General features: G+C 52.7%; 2 protein-coding genes across 7 annotated transcripts in view; both read left to right on the top strand.

Moving 5' to 3' along the window:
- Positions 1 to 23: 23 nt before the first annotated feature.
- Positions 24 to 3,710, top strand: WDR83OS (WD repeat domain 83 opposite strand). Its single transcript, XM_075902430.2, has 4 exons — positions 24 to 219; positions 627 to 732; positions 1,926 to 2,023; positions 3,507 to 3,710. Exons 1-4 carry the CDS (start codon positions 170 to 172, stop codon positions 3,571 to 3,573), a joined length of 321 nt encoding a protein of 106 aa, XP_075758545.1. The 5' UTR covers positions 24 to 169; the 3' UTR covers positions 3,574 to 3,710.
- Positions 3,711 to 8,825: 5,115 nt separating this feature from the next.
- The window catches only part of LOC102453197 (adhesion G protein-coupled receptor E3-like), a 54,014-nt gene continuing 44,468 nt past the window's right edge, over positions 8,826 to 18,371 (top strand). For all 6 annotated transcript variants that reach the window (XR_016348151.1, XR_016348150.1, XM_089774652.1 and 3 more), the window contains exons 1-2: positions 8,826 to 12,071; positions 13,102 to 13,152. Coding sequence is in view for 4 of the 6 variants with exons in the window: in XM_089774652.1 (XP_089630778.1) it covers positions 12,041 to 12,071; positions 13,102 to 13,152 (82 nt within the window). In the remaining 2 variants the exon portion in view is untranslated. The remainder of the gene's footprint in view (positions 12,072 to 13,101; positions 13,153 to 18,371) is intronic.

Raw genomic sequence — 18,371 nt, 5'->3', positions numbered from 1 at the left:
GCGGGGTGTGTGTGTGTGGAGGGGGGGGGGATTCGCTGTCAGCCCCGGCTCGCCCCCTCCCCGCGTGGGGGCCGGCTCGGGACTCGGCTCGCGCCGCTCAGGGGTTTAACCGGAACCATCGCTTCGGGCCGGGGCGTGTTACACCGAACCGCGCCCCCCGCGCGAGCCAATGTCCAGCAACAGCATGGCGGACCCGCGCCGGCCCAACAAGGTGCTGAGGTGAGTGGGGGGGGGGGGGCCAGGCTGGGGGGCGGGGCGGGTTGAGCGATCGCTGCGGGGCGCCCCCCCCCCCGGGGGAGCGGTCTGATCGCGGTGCCCAGCTGCGGGGGGGGGGGGCAGTTGTCGGGTTCCCTGGCGCGTGGCCCGGAGGAGGGAAGCGGAGACCCCGGTCTCCCCCCCCCCCCCATGGCGGCCACGCCCCGCTCCCTCCCTCCGGCCTGGTCAGCGGAGGCGGGAGGCTCCGCATCTCACTGCCTGATTGTGCCCCAGATGAGACCCCCCCCCCGCTGATTCCTGAACCGCCCCCCCGAGCTAGGGCTGGGCAGATCCCTGGTCCGCTGGGTGCTCCCGCGGGTGACCGGGGCTGAGTTAACGCTCCCTTCTCTCTGTCCTGACGCGCTGTGTAGGTACAAGCCGCCAACCACGGAGAACAACCCCACGCTGGAAGACCCCACTCCCGATTACATGAACCTGCTGGGGATGATTTTCAGCATGTGCGGCTTAATGCTGAAGGTGAGCAGGAAAGGAACGAGCGTCAGATCTGGGGCGGGCGCGGTGCCTTCCTGGCAAAGCAAACCCGAGCCACGTTACTCCTTATTACAAAGAACATTTGTGCCGCTGGGCCCTGCAGCGCTGCCTTGACTCACAGCGCCTGTTCCCTGAACCAAGCGGCTGCTTTCACAGACTCCAAGAAAGATTGCAGAGCAGAAAGGGACTTCTAGACGCTACCTAGAATGTATCTGTGTTGTGCCAAAAAACCCTTGGCACCGAGCGAGAGCAATTGGCTCAACTGCAGGGCTACAAATAGTAGTGATTTCAACTGTTTCTGGCCAGTGGGAGCTGTGGCAATTGTGCTGGCTGTGGGAACAGTGCATGAAGTCTTCCCCCACTCCCATAAGGGGTGTGGCACAGAGAGACACATGAACCCAGCAGCCAGACACTTGGAGTGGCCTGGGACTACCATAGGCAGGGGGGACTTTGCCTGAGGGTCCTGGCAGATTGTGGCTGGATCCAAAGGCTTGGTGGGCCAGATTCAGCCATGAGCTGTATTTTGCCTGCGCCTGATCTTAAAAACCTCCAGTGAGAGGGATTCCACAGTCTTCCAAGATTAAATGACTTGGGAGATGGAAGGGGGAGGGGCTAAGCAACCTGTGGACTGCTGACCCCCTGGTCGTTTGCCTCAGTACTGCAGGGGGTCTGTGGAAAGTTTAAAAATAAAGGGCATTTCCTTTTCTTTCTTTTCCTGCCGCAGGGAGGGGGTTCCATGACATTTTAATAGATTGAAAAGGGGTCCATATGCTCAAAAAGGTTGGGAATCACTAGTCTAAGCCATTGCGCTGAAACTGGGTGGAAAGAGGAGGGTTCGTTACTTCTAGTCCTGGCTGAGTGTGTAATGAGTAGAAAAGGAACTGGGAGTCAAGGCTCTTGTGGTCTCTTCCTGGCTGGGGGAGGGATTGTGGCCTAATGGTTAAATCAAGGGATTGGGAGTCAGGACACTGAAGTCCAACTCTAAGCTCTTGCTGCATGAGTCTGTGCAATGGTACTGGCTCTAACTCGCTTCCCAAGGGAGCAGGAACTGGGAACTTTGTCTAGTGAATGTTTGAAGAGTTTGGATGCTTGCCTGGTGCGGTTAGATAGTGAAGATATGGAGAGATCCGGTGAGGGCCCCCTTGGCAGCTCTCAGATGAGTTTCTCTGTGTTTCTAGCTGAAGTGGTGCGCTTGGATTGCCGTCTATTGCTCCTTCATTAGCTTTGCCAACTCCAGAAGCTCAGAGGACACCAAACAGATGATGAGCAGCTTCATGTGAGTTGTTGTGTTCCTTTGGCTTCTCATTCGTTGCCCATGGGAGTGGAAGATGCGTGTCCAAATGTGCCCACTTGCCTGTGCAGGGGCGATGGGTGGGGGAGCATAGATGTGTGCGTGTGTCATGGGCGCTAAACGCCCTTGGCGGAAAGACCTGGCCAGCCACTGATGGGGTGGCAAGTGGGGGGGGGGGGGGCCTGGTGCCGGCAGCAGGAGTTGCCCCTCCTCTCCCCCTCCAGCCACACTCACTGGCAGCAGTGGCCCCAGCTTGCTTTGCTCTCCTGGTGTGCTGCTCTGTGGAGGGGTGGCGGGACTGCCCCTGTACTCCCCAGCAGGAAATGGAGTGATGTGGCCAGGAGAGCCAAGTGAGCTAGAGCTTCCTTACTCCACTTCTCCTGCCATTGCTAGTGAGTGGGGGGGCGGGCGGGGCAGGGCAGTACAGACTCCTGTTGCTGGCACCTGACCTCCAGCCCCACTAGTCCCCTGGGCCGCCTCGGTTGGGGGAAGAGATGGGGAAGAAGTGGGGGAGGGCAGAGCAGGGGCAGGGCCTGCGGTATAGGGGGTTGCCCTGCCACTTCCCCGGGCTGGGGAGGGTCATGTAGCTAGCACCCCCCACCAGTCCCTCCTCACCAGAGGCTGCTGCGTTGTGGTTTGAGCAGAGCTGTAGAAGCCAGAACTTCTGGGGTCTGGCCCTAACTCTGCCCCTAATCCTGCATGATTTGTACTTTGACACTTTCCTGCTGCCTTGGTTTCTCCATCTGTGAAAGGGGGATAAATGGTGTGATGATTAGTTCGGAGCCCTTGTTATCTGAGTGAGCAGCGAGCCAGTGCCCCCGCATGGTGCTTGGGAAGAGAGGCTGCTCTGTGGGAGACGCCAGGTTAGAATGAGATTCCGAACCAAAGTCTTGATCATTCTCGGATATTACATTTCACGGCATCTTTTCCTAAAAGCTGAGCTGCGGGTGCATATCCTGACCAATCCCAACTCTGGTACCCACAGTCCTTTTCCTTAAACACCTGCTCTGCAGTTTTCCTTGAATGGAAGATTTTTCATCTCCTCTGAAATACTGGTGCAGAGTTTGATGCTAGGCAACGGCTGCCTTGCCCTGGAGAGACGGCTCCATTTCTGTGTGGTGAGCAAGCCGCGTGCAGGGTCAGCAATGCAAACCAGGGAATCGTTCACTGACATGCTGGTGCTGTATGAGACCTAGACATGAAGGGGGATGTTGAAATTAGGGATGTAAAATTCCATTTAAAATATTAACTTCTTAAACTGTACGATTAACCAGTTAACTGGCCTCTTGTGTTGTGTTGTGAGTTAGGGGTGCTGTTCCGGCTAGGCTGGGCACTGGTTGACTGGTTATCCCAGGAATCATGCTTACCTGGTAACCATGTAACCCTTTACATCCCTAATTGAAATAATAAATAAAACCTCCTGGTTGGTTTATTTTTAACATTATTCATTTTTTTCCTCTGGCTTCAGGTTGTCTATATCTGCTGTGGTGATGTCCTATCTACAGAACCCCCAGCCCATGTCCCCGCCATGGTGAGGAGATTACAGCTCCCTGAAAATCACAACGAGAAACTGTCAGGGGAGAGGAAGGGCCCACAGGCTATAACCATCTGTGTCTATGAACACTGTGTTGAAACACTTGGGGATCTAAATAAATGGGTGGTTGCTGTAGGAGCTTTGATTCAAAAATAACCTCTGTGTGTGTGGAATGGGGCCTTTCAACTCTCTGTCTCCAGTTTCAGGAGCGGCTTAAGGTATTTACCATGTAACTGATATTTTGTGGTTCTTAGTCCCGTTTCCAAGGACCTGCATTGTAAATAAAACAACGAGGAGTCGATGGCACCTTAAAGACTAACACATTTATTTGGGCAGCAGCGTTCCTACGCTGGAACCCACTTTGTCAGTTGTATCTATGAATTTGTTAGTCTTTAAGGGGCCCCAGGTTGCCTTGATTTGCAGAAATAGGCTCACCTGGTGACCCCTCTGAAAACTGTAAAAGTAATTCACTCTGATCGGCGCTAACTGACTTGTTGACAGGACAGAGGACGAGTGTGGAATGAGTCACAAAGGTCTGGTCGACACTTGCACGGTTTTGCACTAAAAATCAGCCTTTTTCAATAAACACCGGAGGCGGTCACACGGACAAGCCTCGTTTTGGGTCCAGACCCCTCAGTCATAACGAGGTCATAAAGCCACTTCCCAGAGTCATCAGGGGTTTGGTGCTGAGGCCTTACTGTTGGCCTGCCGGTGTGGACACCTTGATCGCTGTAATTGGCCTCCGGAGGTGTCCCACAGTGCCTTGAGCGACCACTGCACTCACTGTGCAAACTCAGCCGCCCTGCAGGCATGCGCCCTGCCCCTTTCAGAGCTCCCTTCGCACAGCGCGGGATGTGCCGTGCTGCTCCAGGACACAGAAGCAGCTCACTCTGGAATGCTCCTGCTGTCTCCCATGATAGGAACAGAGGCAGGCCGGGGCGGAGGTTGGGATCTCTCCCTCCCGCAGTTGCTTCCTGCAGTTGCCTGCATTTCTGAGACAGCCTGCCTGCCGACACACTGTCCCTCAGCGTACACTGTCGGTCCACCACACCCCACCCCCGCTGTCACTCTCCCCACCATGGTTGTCTACGGGATTGAGACATCTGCACCTGCCCCAGGAGGCCCTGCAAACACTTCCCTAGGCCCACTGCTGCCAGTTGCATGGTGGGAGAGCGCCCACCGTGCACCGCTCTCCTGGTGGTGGCAGGAGCTGCTAGTGTGGATGTTCTCCAGCGACACCAGAGGTTAGGGAACTCGCAACAGAGCTTTTAAAGCGCTTGAATGGGGAAGTGGTAGAACATTAATGCAAACCTATGCCAGGGAAGATGTGCTCAATGTGGAGGGGGGGAGGGTCCTTGCCTTCTGGGGAGCATCGGGGAATAAGAGCTTGGTTGTGTTCATGCTGTATCTGCTAAGTGGACAGAGGAGATCAGTCTCACAGAGAGCTGCCAGCATCTTTTCACCTGCAAGAGAGCAACACTGTTTAGCTTCAGCGCAGCAGGCAGCTGTTGGCTGTAGTTCAGCTCGGAGGCCAGCAGAGGGAGGAATTTATACAAAACTTGGGAGCTACGTCTAGACTGGTATGATTTTCTGCAAATGCTTTTAATGGAAAACTTTTCCGTTAAAAGCATTTGCGGAAAAGAGCATCTAGATTGGCATGGACGCTTTTCCACAAAAGCACTTTTTGTGGAAAAGCATCCATGCCAATCTAGACGCGCTTTTGCGCAAAAAAGCCCTGATCACCATTTTCGCCATCGGGGCTTTTTTGCTCAAAACAAATCTGAGCTGGCTACACTGGCCCTTTTGCGTAAAAGCTTTGTGCAAAAGGACTTTTGCCCGAACGGGAACAGCATAGTATTTCTGCAAGAAGCACTGATTTCAGACAGTAGGAAGTCAGTGCTCTTGCGGAAAGTCAAGGGGCCAGTGTAGACAGCTGGCAAGTTTTTCCGCAAAAGCAGCTGCTTTTGCGGAAAAACTTGCCAGTCTAGATGCAGCCGGGATGTCTTGCAATAAGACTCGGCAAAGCCTTGGACCATTGGATTGCAACCGAGAGAACCCACCTCTCCCACTGGGGCCCCATTTAACTGGCTGTTAGATTGGTCCAAGCTACAGGCTGATAACTATAAAACAATGGCAGGAGTGGGGGGGGGGGGAGGGTGGATCCATATGCAGTTTTTTAAGTTGTACTCTCAATAAACACAGCACATTGCCTTTTCCCCTGAAAAGATCCCGCGTGCTTCTTATAAGCATAGCTCTGTCCTGTGGGGTCTGAGATGCTGGTGGACAGTCGCCTTTGCATTTCCTGCCTGTGTCAATCTTAGGCACTTATGACACTGGGACATTCTAAAGTTATAAGCTGATCTGGAAACACCCCTCGGGAGCTGGAGTCCCTTTGTTTGTCCCTCCATTATAAGCTCAGTGCTTGTTGCCTTGGGCCAGGTTACATCCCCTTCAGCCGACAATCATCTTTGAATTCCCTCGTTGGTTTGTGCGATGAGTAGCATAAGGGGGCTCCTCGCAGATTGCGGGGACACAGTGGAATGGTCCCACCTTTGTCGCATAGCCTCTGTGCTGGAACAGTGGGGAATGAGCCCACAGTTGGGACCTTCCATCCAGATGCTGCTGCAATAACCTCTGGGGCTGAGGATGCCTCGTGCGGGAAAGGCAGAGATGGGTGTTAGTAATGGGAGGTTTGATAATTTGCTGGGCTCGACAAACTATTCAATCTACTCGCCCGTGGTGAGTAGATTTCAGCCCAGCGCCCTGTTTACCGGCAGCACGCGCATGCGCAATGCGGGACTTGCGCTTGTGCAGTGCAGGGCTGGTGAGCGGATTTCGCCGTGATCGTCGAGCCCTGATCATTAGAAACAGACAGCTGGTTTTGTGATAACCGAAAGACCCACATGGTATCTTGTCTGCTGGGTGCAAAGGTCGTGGCTCTCTCGGGATATCTAAGACAATTAGGCTATGTCTACACTGCAAGGTTTTTGTGCAAAAACCTGCGGAGCGTCTACACCTCAAATGCGCTTTTGCACAAGTAAATCAGCAGTAAAACAGCAAAACAGAGGGCTTTTGCTGGTGTGGGTAAACCTTCTATGAGGCGTAATTCCCTATTGCGCAAAAAGGCAAGTGTGGACGCTCCAGAGAGAAAAAGCTCAGGTGCTCTGATGGCTATTCTGTGAATGGCCATCAGAGCTTTCTTGCGCAAGAGTGTCCATGCAGTGTGGATTCTCTCTTGTGCAAAAGCACATCACTTTTGCAATGTGCTTTGAGGTGTGGACGTGCTCTTGTGCAAGATGTTTTTGCGCAAAAACGCTTATGCGAAAGGCTTCTTGCGCAAGAAGCCTGCAGTGTATAATGGCCTGTAAGGCTACATCAACCTGATTTCAGTACCAGCAAAATGGTTGAAACTACACTAAAAAACAGAATTGTCAGAGACACCAAGGAAAATGATTTGTTGGGGGGAATCGTCAGCCTAGTTTCTGTGAAGGGAAATCAGGCCTCACAAGCATGTGGACAAGGGTGTTCAAGTGGATCTAATGTACTTAGATTTTCTGAAGGCTTTGGCATGGTCATTCACTAAAGGTTTGTGAGCAAAATAAGCTGTCATGGGGTGAAAAAGAAGATCCTGTCATGGATAAGGAACAAGTTAAAAGATAGGAAACCAAGGGTAAGAATAAATGGTCAGTTTTCTCAAATGAGAGGTGTGAATAATGGGCGTCCCCATGTGGCTGTACTGGGTGTGGGACTATTCAACTTATGATCTGGAAAAAGCAGCAAACAGGAACAGCAGCAAACAAAAATTTGCAGAGGATACAAAATGCTCAAACTAGTTTAAGTGCCAGGCAGATTCCAAAGAGTTACAAAGGGATCCCACAAAACTTGGTAACTGCACAACAAAATGGTAGATGGAATTCAATGGTGATCAGTGTAAAATACTGCAGGTTGGAAAACACAATCTCCATTACACATACAAGAAGATCGGGTATAAATTAGCGGTTACCACACAAGAATGAGATCTTGTGATGATTGTGAACAGTTCCCTAAAATATCATTGCCTGTATATAAATGCATGCGACACATCTAGAATGCTCGCCTCATCTCGAAAAACAACAAAACAAAACATGGGAATTGGAAAAGGTACAGAGAAGGACAACAAAATGATTAGGGGCATAGAACAGCTTCCATATGCAGAGAGATGCATAAGACTGGGAATCTTCAGCTAGGACAAGAGATGACTCGGGGTATTGGGAATAAGGGCTAATGTGTGGGTTTGTATTTAAATGTTTAGTTACACATGATTCTAGTGGATTGTTTGTGAAAGCCATTTGTGATGGGCATCTGCCTTGCACTGGCCTTTTAAGGCTAAAGCCCAGCCTTGGGACAGCTGAGGCTGAGGCTGATACTGCCAGTTAGGGCCCAGCTGGGGGCTGTATAAATAAGGGCTCCAGGAGCCAAGAGAGACTCTCTTGCTCCAGCAGGAGAAGCAGGAAGGGCCTGACTGTTAAGGGAAGCTTAGTGGCTTCCCAAGACAGAGAGGAAAGGCAGGCAGGGCTGGGGACTCACTCCCAGACTGCAGGGCCTGAGGCAAGGCCTAGAGTACTAGGGCTGCAGGGGGGCAGGCAGGATAGGAAAAGGCAGCAAGTTCATACCCTCTTGCCTAGGATGAGTGGCCACTTCAGGCTGCAGTTTACCCCTGTGGCAGGGGCTAGATGAAGACTGAAAATGGGTCACTGAGGCAAGGTGGGAATAGGGGGATTCAGGGTTCCCTGGGACCCCAGAGTGCAGAGACTGATAAACACCCCTCCTCTCCAAAGGGGGCTGACACACACTGGGATGGGTACTGCCGGAGGACAGTGTCTTGAAGAAGGCGGCGTGGGTCCAGACTGGGGCGCGTGGAGTAAGGACATGGGGAGACACCAGCCAGAAGGAGGTGTCCTGTGGGCTGCTAATTCCCAGTGCTACTGGAAGGAGGTGCCGTGGCAGTGCGTCCCGCCCTGTGGCACCATTCAAGATGGAGTCATTGAACGCCATTTTGAGCAGAAGGTCTGTCAGCATCTAGAGAACGCTGAGCTGAGCTAAGCTGGTTCTTACCGGATGGAACCGGTTTTTCCCGCCGGAACGGCCCCTGAACATTCCATCACCTCAGAGGTTTCGCGCCACAGAAGCGCTACCAGGCTCTGGGGGTGGGTGGCTTGTGGCCTTAGGATTATTCTGTTCCATCGCCACCCTGTCAGCCCCGGACCATGGCTGTGCCAAGGGAAGGGGAAGATTTACTGACTATCAGAGATCCACTGTCACCCATCAACATTCCCCGCTGGGCTATCCCGGGAGTTCCTCCCCAAAAGCTTCCCATTAGCTTAAGGATTGAAGGGCCCAGGCCTCGACCTGCGCGTGGCACCCATCAGCGCCTCTAAAATGTCAAAGGGGTTTATCGCTTTTGAGGTCTTTTCTGTCGTCTTTATTGGCCAAAGAGGGGTTTGGACCCAGGCGACATGCCTCCCTGCTAGACTCCCTGCACTCTTGTACAGCTACTGGTTGAGTTAGGGATGCGCACTATTGTTCTTTGTTTTCAGTTCTCATTTGAAATCTCCCATTTTCCCAATTATTGTAATTTAATCCCTTAATACAGTTGTGAAACTTACCTGCAGTGTCCTTCATCACACTGGGAGGGTGCCCAGAGTAATTATTGCCTCCCGGTGACAGACAAGAGGAAAGGGGGTTTGCATCCTCTGAACCAGGGGCTACCCTGATACTGGGGTCACCTTCTTGCTTCTTGTTTTTCCTGGTTACCCTTGTCCCCTGGGTAACAGGGGAATATGATAGAGGTCTATGAAGTGGGTGGCTGCTGACCCACAAAATCAGTTGGGAGCCGAACACAAGTGAGAAAACAAAAAAAAAAACAACCCAAAAACCCCAAACCCTCACTCACGTGGCACTGACTAGTAGATTTTTTGTTCTCTAGTCCTTTGGTGGGGCAGCAGGAAGGCTGGAGTGTGAGCACGGGCTCCCCAAATGCCATGAGTCTTGAGGGCCGCCACCCCGGTCTACAAAATTGTTATTAGCCTGGAGAAAGTAAATAAGGAGTGTGGTGTTATCTGATTAAAATAGGATCATGGAGATAGGGGGTGGGGAACATAAGGCCCAGATGTGGCCCTGGCTTCCCCTAGCTTGCATGGATCTGGTTCCCAGGGCTCAGGGCTTCCCATCCCCAGCATTGGGGAGCCTGAGCTGGGATGCCAGACCCTGCCATCTTCTGTGGGGCTGGCACACACACAATTTGCTAGACTGAGCCCCCTTCAGGAGAGGGGAAAATGGGAGTGAATTTCTCCTTCTCAGTCAGGGGCCTTCTCAGTCAGAGAGGGGTTTTGGTTTTTGCTACACAGTATGTCACATTTTGGAGGGACAATTCAAGTGGCTGATTAAAAAAAAAAGTGGGTCACAACGGAAGGCGCCCCTCTACACCGAATGGACTTCCATGTGCATGTTCCATCCGAAGTAATGACCGGAGCAGGCTCTGGGCTGGGCAGGAGATTGGGGTGCAGGGTGCTGGCTCTGGGAGGGCATTTGGATGCAGGGGGTAAGGGAGGCATTTGAGCTCTGAGAGTTTCGTTCTGGGAGGGGGGTTAGAGTGCAGGCTCTGGGACAGAGTTTATGGGGAAAGAGGTTCAGGGGAGAAAGTGGGGCCTGGAGCAGCATGGTTGGTCTGACTGTGTTTCCAAGCCGCTAGATGCAGATAAGGGCTGGTAAGGGCTGACACGTGGACAACACCATCTCCTGGATCAGTAGCCTCACTGCGATCTGGAGAAAGATCTGCTTTCCTGTTTGTTTCTTGTTCAGAAGAGCCTCTTCTCAGAAAATGATGAGACATTAGAGCTTCCCCACGTTAGATGACCAGTGACAGGAAGATTCAATAGGAACCCCAGCCCACTGCAATCTCTGACCAGTATGTCAGCAACCAGCCACTCAATGTGGGCTTTCTTAAGTTTTCCTGAATACAGGATTGAAACCGTTAATTGTGACCAGAGCCATAACACCCATTAATACTAATGAGAGGGAAGGAACACGGGCCAGAATAGGGAAACAATAGCTAGGTTAACAAAAATTATTGAGCTAAGTTAAATCTATGCATTTTGGTGGTGACAGACAATGTTCACGCTAGAGCTCTTAAGAAACTAGGCAAAGCAACCTCTGAACCATTGGTAATAATCTTCCAGCTCTCATGGAGGATGGGTGAGGTTTCTAACAAGGGCAGACATGGTACTTGTCTTGAAAAAAGAGCAGAACTGGGGAATGATGAAGCAACCAATTTATTAAACCTTCGAGGATAATAAGGTGATAAGCAACAGCCAACATGGATTTGTCAAGAACAAATCATACCAAAGCGAGGCAATTTCCTTCATAGGCATCCAACCTAGTGGATGGGGTCAGAAAGCGGTACAATTTCAAAAGTTTTTTCTGACTCCAACTAAGGAAACCTGCTAGTTTCCTCTTGTCCATATAGAGGTTGCAAGGCCAGTCGGGGACTTATGGAGACTCAATGGCTCGGCAGCAGAACTGCAGAAACCGGTCTGAGGTTTCTGGTGGACCACAGAGAGAATGTGAGTCAACAGTGTGAGGCTGTCAATAAAAGGCAAATGTCATTCTGGGATGTATAACCGGAGTGGGGTGGGTAGAGATGGGAGGTGACGCTATTTGGTGTGGGAGTACCATGTCCAGATTTGGGCGCTGATCTAAGAGAAGGATGAGGACAAACAGTACAGATGCAAGGAGAGCAAGAGAAATGAGCAGAGGGTTAGAAAAGATGACCCATGAGGTAAGGTTGAAAGAATTGGGCATGTTTTGTGCAGAGAAGAGATTTGATAACACTGCAAATATGTAAAAGGTTGTTATAAGAGGGACAGTGATAAGTGGCACCCAGGTCCCCCAAGGGTAGGACAAGAAGGAACCGACGTAGTCAGCAGCAAGGCAGAAGCCGGTTAGATATCAGGAAAAACTTTCTAACTCTGAGGATGGTTCAGCAGAGGAACACACACTGAGGGGGTTGTGGAGTCCCTGTCAGTGCAGGCTTTAAGAACAGGTTGAACAAACACCTGCCAGGGATGTTCTAGGTCCACTTGGTCCTGCCTCAGCACCTGGAGGTGGATTGTTCGAGCTCCTTAGGTCCCCTGCAACTCTCCATTTCTGTGATTCAGTGAAATGAGGCTGGGCCATCTGCACTGTGCTCGGTTTTCCCCATAGGGTCTCACTGCAAAGTAACGGAGTATGGGGCTGGAAGATAAGGGAGGCAGCAGGAGGGAGGGCAGGGCAGGCTGGACAGTGTTTTGCTGTGTCGGCACTCTAGGTTGATATGATCTGAAACAAGGGCTTGAGTCACTTTTGCTTCCTGCCTAATTTCCCCAAAATAAGGAAGCTGCAAAGCTCAGAGCCCTCAGAGCTCAACCGCTCCTGAGAGTGTCGGAGCCACCATGGGACCCCGCGGGGACGTGCGTCCATTGGGTGAGTGGAACAAAGTCCATGGGCTGGACTCAGGGGTGGGGCCCGGAGAGCCCAGAGGGGTCCATGTGTCCATCTGCACGAGAGCAGGAAGGTGTGTGCTCCAGCGGGGGAAGACACAGCTGGGCTAGCTCTCGTCTAGCTGCGTGCTACACAGAGAAGTGTCCTCATAATGGTGGGAGGGGCTAGCTGCCCTGAGTGCCTACCAGTGGCCTTGGACAGGGATGTGGTCGGGGCAGGGAGCCTCTCCTGTTACTTGCCCAAACACGGCCACACTTCTCTTCCTCACACGCCAGCTGGTCAGAGCAAGCCCAGGTAAGTCTCCTAGAGCTCGAATTTACACCTACATTGGTGTGACAGGCAATTTCCTCTGCTCCCTCCCGTGCTCATGTTTCACTAATGGAGACTCCATCCAGACTTGCTGAAACATGCTTAGATTTATGGGTCAGATTCCTGGGGCTGGCTCAAAGGGACTCACCGTGAGACCAGAGCCTGGATGGGTCTAAGATGCTTTCAGCCATGTTCCCAACCACTGAATCCCAGGCGATAACAGGATCAGTCTGGTGCCTGCAAGCAGCCTAAAGCCTTCCCTGATTTCTCCAGAAGCATCCTAGGCCCAAGGGACCATTCAGCAGCTGGCAATAGCCAGAGCATAGAAGTATCTCGGCCCTACCACTCATCTCTGGGAAGCTGCTGTGCCCAGGGTTGGCGTTGGGGGGGCGTAACATGGAGCCAGTGCACAAGAGGAATTTCAAGATAGTGGGGTAAGCCAGCTTGCGGGAGTGGCACAAAGCCGGGGTTCCTGCATTTACTATGGTATAAACAGTTATTAATGGAAGAACGGACTTCATTGGATTTACACTAGAATCACAATGGAGTCATCCAGCAAAATTTGGTCCCTGGACAAGGGCCAGGAGACGTCTCTCTCTTGGTCTCTGTCTCTGTCTCTGTCTCTGTCTCTGTCTCTGTCTCTGTGTTGCTCGTTTCTGTTTGGATAACATTTAAAAACACATTTATTTTTATTTCTCTCAAGTATTTCTCCTCGTGGTCCTTGTCCCCTGTCTGTCTCCAGAGAGCACTCAAGGTAAGTTCCCAGGCTAGCGGAACAGAACGCAAAGCTGTGTGCGACGCTTTTATACCCATTGCAAAAACCCCACGCAGAATGTGTGTCTTCTGTGAAGCTGATACAGGGGGGCAGTTCTCGATGGGGTCTCAGCTCTGTAGTGGAGGCTGGGGTAACTGGATCTGAGTCACTAGAAACAGCTGAATGTTTGAGGGGGGTTAAATCTATTTCTGATGTGTTCACTGCCGTATGTTGGGCTAAGGTCATATATTGCATGCTCAATGGGTATGATTCACATTAGATATGTTAATATTGCTAGTATACGCTTAAAGCCCATAACATTGTGTCATGTGCACACTTCTAGCAGCTACATGGCCGGAACTGGCCTATGTGTTTCTATACGCTTATTCCCACAGGGACCTGCCATTCTTCTTTAAGTGATTGCTCACGCCCATTCCATGTAGGTGTGTGCATGCAGTGTGCACGTGTTGTCAGAAATTTTTCCCCTAGTAGCACCCGTCGGGCCAGCTGGGGAGCCCCCTGGAAAGATGCCACTATACTGGTCAGTATATACCCCTGCTGGCCCTCCACCCCCTCCGTTCCTTCTTACCACCCATGATGATTGTTGGAACAGGCTTCTGCTCTTGCTTAGCAAATGCCCTTTCGCTGGTACCCAGTATTAAAGTTCTTTGTTCTAGTATCATAGGATACGTCTACACTAGGCCCCTAAATTGATCTAGGGAGGTTAATGAGGGCAACTGAAATTGCAAATGAAGCACGGGGTTTAAATATCCCGTGTTTGATTTGCATGTTCCCAGCCGGTTGCCATTTTAGAAATTGACTAGCCCAAGGTAACTGCCTGCGTCTACATGCAGCAGTGAAACGTGATTTTGAAATAAATCCCTAACTCAAATTAGCTGGTTTTCCTCCTGCAATGAGCTGCACATGAAGTGGGGGAGAGAGTCGCACCTCAAGATCATCCTGATGGAGGAAGCTTTGTGGCTGGCACTGGCATCCGACCTGGCACCAGCAACCCACAGTGCACCAGCTTCGGTGCAGGAGGCGTCAAGCCATTCACATGCCTCGCCAGCACCGCGCAGACCCCGGCACCGCTTCCAATTCCCAGTGCTTGAGAAAAAGAGGAGGCCCAGCAGGTGCAGGTCTCCTCCACCGCGCGTGCCCTCCATGCACGCTCAAGTGGGGCATGTGGCACCATCGGGCGCTGAGCCCAGACTATCTTGCTCGGGTAAATGACCTGTTCCGCACTGGGACCCCAGTCCATTGGGGGACTGCCCAGATCCCTCGACTTTGGAGGCCTTTGAGGTTGCCAGGGACTTGACTGAACTTCCCCCTCTCCTACTTTGGCACTGCCCTCAGCCAAGGATTGGGACCCGATCGGAGGCTAGGGCTCCCAGCACCCTGGCACTGGAACCGAGGAAACACCGCCCTGGTACTGCCCTCCCAACGGCACCAGCTATCGGCACCAGCGGCAACCTCAACTCTGGCCTGTGCCTCAGCACAAGACCTGGCACTGGGACAAGGGTCTCAAGCGGCACCAAATGTGGCACTGGCTGCCATGACCCCTGGCCCCACCGAGAGCATACCGGGCCCGGGGCTGGGCATGCCTCCTCTTCCTCCCCCTCATCAGCACCAAAGAAAGCCAGAGCTGATGGCCCGGCACCCCCCCACTGTAGGGTCACCGGCTGCATCCACCTCCGCTCTGCCCTGGTCGGCCTTGGAGTACTCCACCGACTCAGGAGCGGAGTCACCATGATCGTCCAGAGGATCCAGATCCCGGTCTTGGCACTGGTCCTACTCCCATCACTGATCATGGCACCGTAGTTCCTCTGCGCATCAGCAACTGCCCCAATGGGCACAGCTGGCCCAGTACTGGGGATGCAGCAGTCATGACCCCCACTGGCACCAACTCCATCTGAATGGCTGTTTTGGACCCCGTGGGCCTACCACCAGAGCCAGGATGCGGGCTCTTCTAGACCGGAGCCAGTCTTCTCTGGGTCCAGGGTGGCTCCTTCAGTGACCCCAATGACTCGGTCCCCTACGTGGGGCAGTTGCTCCCGCCAGGCCAGATCTTCCCTCATCCTTTGGAGACCAAGGGCCCTGGGATCCAGCCACCTACAGTGCCCTCGTCGGTGGCCTCTCAAGGCCCTTCGCAGGCCACTGTCCCTGTGGTGACAGGCCCAAAGGGGTCCTCATCTTCCTCTCTGGATGAGGTCCTGGGCGACACTCTCCTCTCCATACCCTCCATGGACTTGAAGGTACACCAAGACCGCCTTCACCAACTGGCCCAAAGCCTGGGGGTCCAGGCTGAGAAGGTGTTGGAGGACTCAGACCCTACCATCAACATCCTGCAATCAGACACCCCCACCAGAGTGGCCCTCCCAATCAATAAAATGGTGACCAAAATCTCCAGGTCCCTCTGGCAAACCTTGGCCTCTATTCCACCACCAGACAAGAAGGCCGAGTGGTGGTGTTTTGTTTCCCAGGAAGGGAGTGAATACCTTTTCCCTCATCCAGCTCTGGGGTCGCTTGTCGTTCAGGCGGTGAACCAGAGGGAGAGGCAGGGCCAGCTGGGCACCACCTCTAAGAACAGCGGTGCCAAAAAGATGGACCTGTTAGAAAGAAAGGCCCTATGCATCTAGGGTTGCCAGATGGTTTCAACAAAAATACCAGATACACTTAACATTATAACACAATCTACATTCCATCTCATTTAGAAAATACCGGACATTTCTATTTTCTCAATTTGTTTCCCGAACAGAAAGCTCAAATACTGGACTGTCCGGTTTAAAACCAGACACCTGGCAACCCTATACGCATCTGGAGGCCTCCAATTTCAAATAGTGAACCAGCAGCTTCTGCTGTCCTGCTATGCCTACAACATCTGGGCCTCCATGGACAAGTTTGGAGCTGATGAGGCTGCACATGCCATGGGCATGGGGTTGGTGTTACACTGTAGCTCCTGGCTGCAGGTCCTGATCCTAGATATCTGCAGGGTTGCCACATGGTCCTCTGTTCATACCTTTTCTGATCACTACACGCTGACGCATCAGACAAAGGAGGATGCTGCCTTGGGTAGGGCTGTCCTCCATTCAGGGGAAGGTTAGAACTCCGACCCTGCCGCTTGGGGTTTCTGCTGTGGAGTCACCTACATGGAATGGACACGAGCCATCCCTCGAAGAAGAATGGTTCCGTACCTGGTAACTTTGAGATGTGCTGCTCACGTCCATTCCACATCCCGTCCACCTCCCCTTCTTCGGAGTGATCTGGTAAGAAGGAACCAAGGGCGTGGAGGCCAGCAGGGGTATATCCTGGCCAGTATAGCAGTGCCACTACAGAGGGCTCCCCTGCTGGCCCTATGGGTGCTTCTAGGGGAAAATTTTCCCACAACAGGTGCACGCTGCACGCACACCTCTACAAGGACTAGACGTGAGCGACACGTCTTGAAGAACAACAGTTACGAGGAAAGTAACTGTTCTTTCGCCAGAAACCTGTCAGCATGAGCACATGGGGGGTTCTGCCATAGGCACAGGCTGGCAGTTGCTCTTGCTGGAATGCCCCAAAGATAAGGACGATAGAGGTGGGATGAGGCCAGGAGGTGCTATCACGCTCTTGGTCCCTGGGATATGTGTGTGCGGAACAGAGAGATGAGGGGCACAGTACGGTCCCAAAAAGACAAGGCAGAAAGATGCTGGTTTAGACCAGCCTCAGAGGTTGCAAACAGTAGCTCTTTCCTTGTAAGGAGGCTGGGTACAGGACCACTGCTCTGAGGAGAGGGCTGGTGACTCTGGACGCTAGGCCCCACTGCCGTGAGGGCAGCGTATGTTATTACTGACTGTGATATCTGGGCCTCACTGCCGTTCCAGAAGGGATGTTCTTACTGACTGTGGCCACTGGGCCTGACTGCCTCATAGGGATAAGGTATGGTTATTGGGCCATAACCATTGGGCTCAATATGCTCACAGGGTAAAGCACCTTTTGAGAGGCCTCAGAGGGAGACACTGAACTGGATAATTTGCAATTTCAACACCATCGATTTAGGGTTGAAGAAGGACGTGAACTGGTTAACTCATCACAGAGGTGCAGGATGTGACTATGGTCACATCCCCCACCAAATGCAGTGAATGTGCAACTTCTGCCCTGACTTGATTAGCCTCAACACAAGCAACTTCTTTCTTATCCACATCCTGCCTGTGGAGCTTCCACTCCCATTCATCCGGTGAAGTGGGTTTTACTGGACTCTTCATTGTTTTTGCAGACACAGACTAACACAGCCACCCCCCTGAGACTGAAGTGAAAGGCCGAGCATACACCCGCTGAGGGCCTGGCCTAGTGTTCCCTGTGAGCTGAGCGCTTGGGTGGCCACCAGAAGGGATTCAGGTGCCACCAGCTGATTAGCAGAGTGCCCACAGCCAGCAGCCTGTGTTTCTAGTGGTGGTTCACATTTGTACATGCCTCAGTGCACAGAATAACATTTATTCCGCACACGGGTGGGGAAAATTAGAGGGAACATTGGCCTGGCCCTCTCTCTGTGTGAGGTTTAGCCCCTCTGTGTCCATTTACCCATTCAGTATGTGTGTCACCCTCTGCTTACAGGTTCTAGTCTGCCCCAGGCCGCTGTCTTTTAAACATGACTCCTCCTCCTGCCAAATCTCACTGCTGACTCTCCTGCTGAGTCTCACACGCCTCCTGATGGTGTCGCTCGGCCTCACTCTCTGCCCAGGGGTTGGGGATCAGACAGCAGGGACTGGAGTACTAGCCGGCTGGCCTAGCAGGGCTGGGGTGGGATTGAGACCTATTGGCACAGCTCTGCCTGGGTACAGAGCTCAGGCCTAGTTCCAGATTGGGGGTGCAGCTGTGACCGCGGTTGGGGGGAGTCCCAGGGCTAGAATCGCCAGGACTGAGGGTCATCGGCAGAGCTGTGGAAATGAGGAAGTCCAGGACAGAAATGTGGGGGTGGGCCGTGGGGCAGGACACAGACCGTTAGCAGAGCCGTCCTGCAGAGGCCGCACAGCCCCTGCCTGTCTTGTCATGCCGGGCTCGCAGGGCGTCACAAAATGCCTGTCCTGCGCTGACCTGCTGCCTGCTTCTGACGGGTACAGCACCTGCATTGGCTGTGTGGGGGAGACACGTGTTCCCCGAAATGAGACTTCGGTTGTGGTAGAACAGCGAGAGCCAAGAGGGACGGGAGCTTAGGCTCCACATGCTGCTCTTGGAAAAGG

The sequence above is a fragment of the Pelodiscus sinensis genome, chromosome 31 (assembly GCF_052426305.1).
Source record: "Pelodiscus sinensis isolate ZL-2025 chromosome 31, ASM5242630v1, whole genome shotgun sequence".
Lineage (NCBI taxonomy): Eukaryota > Metazoa > Chordata > Testudines > Trionychidae > Pelodiscus > Pelodiscus sinensis.
This window is presented reverse-complemented; position numbering and strand designations above follow the sequence as displayed.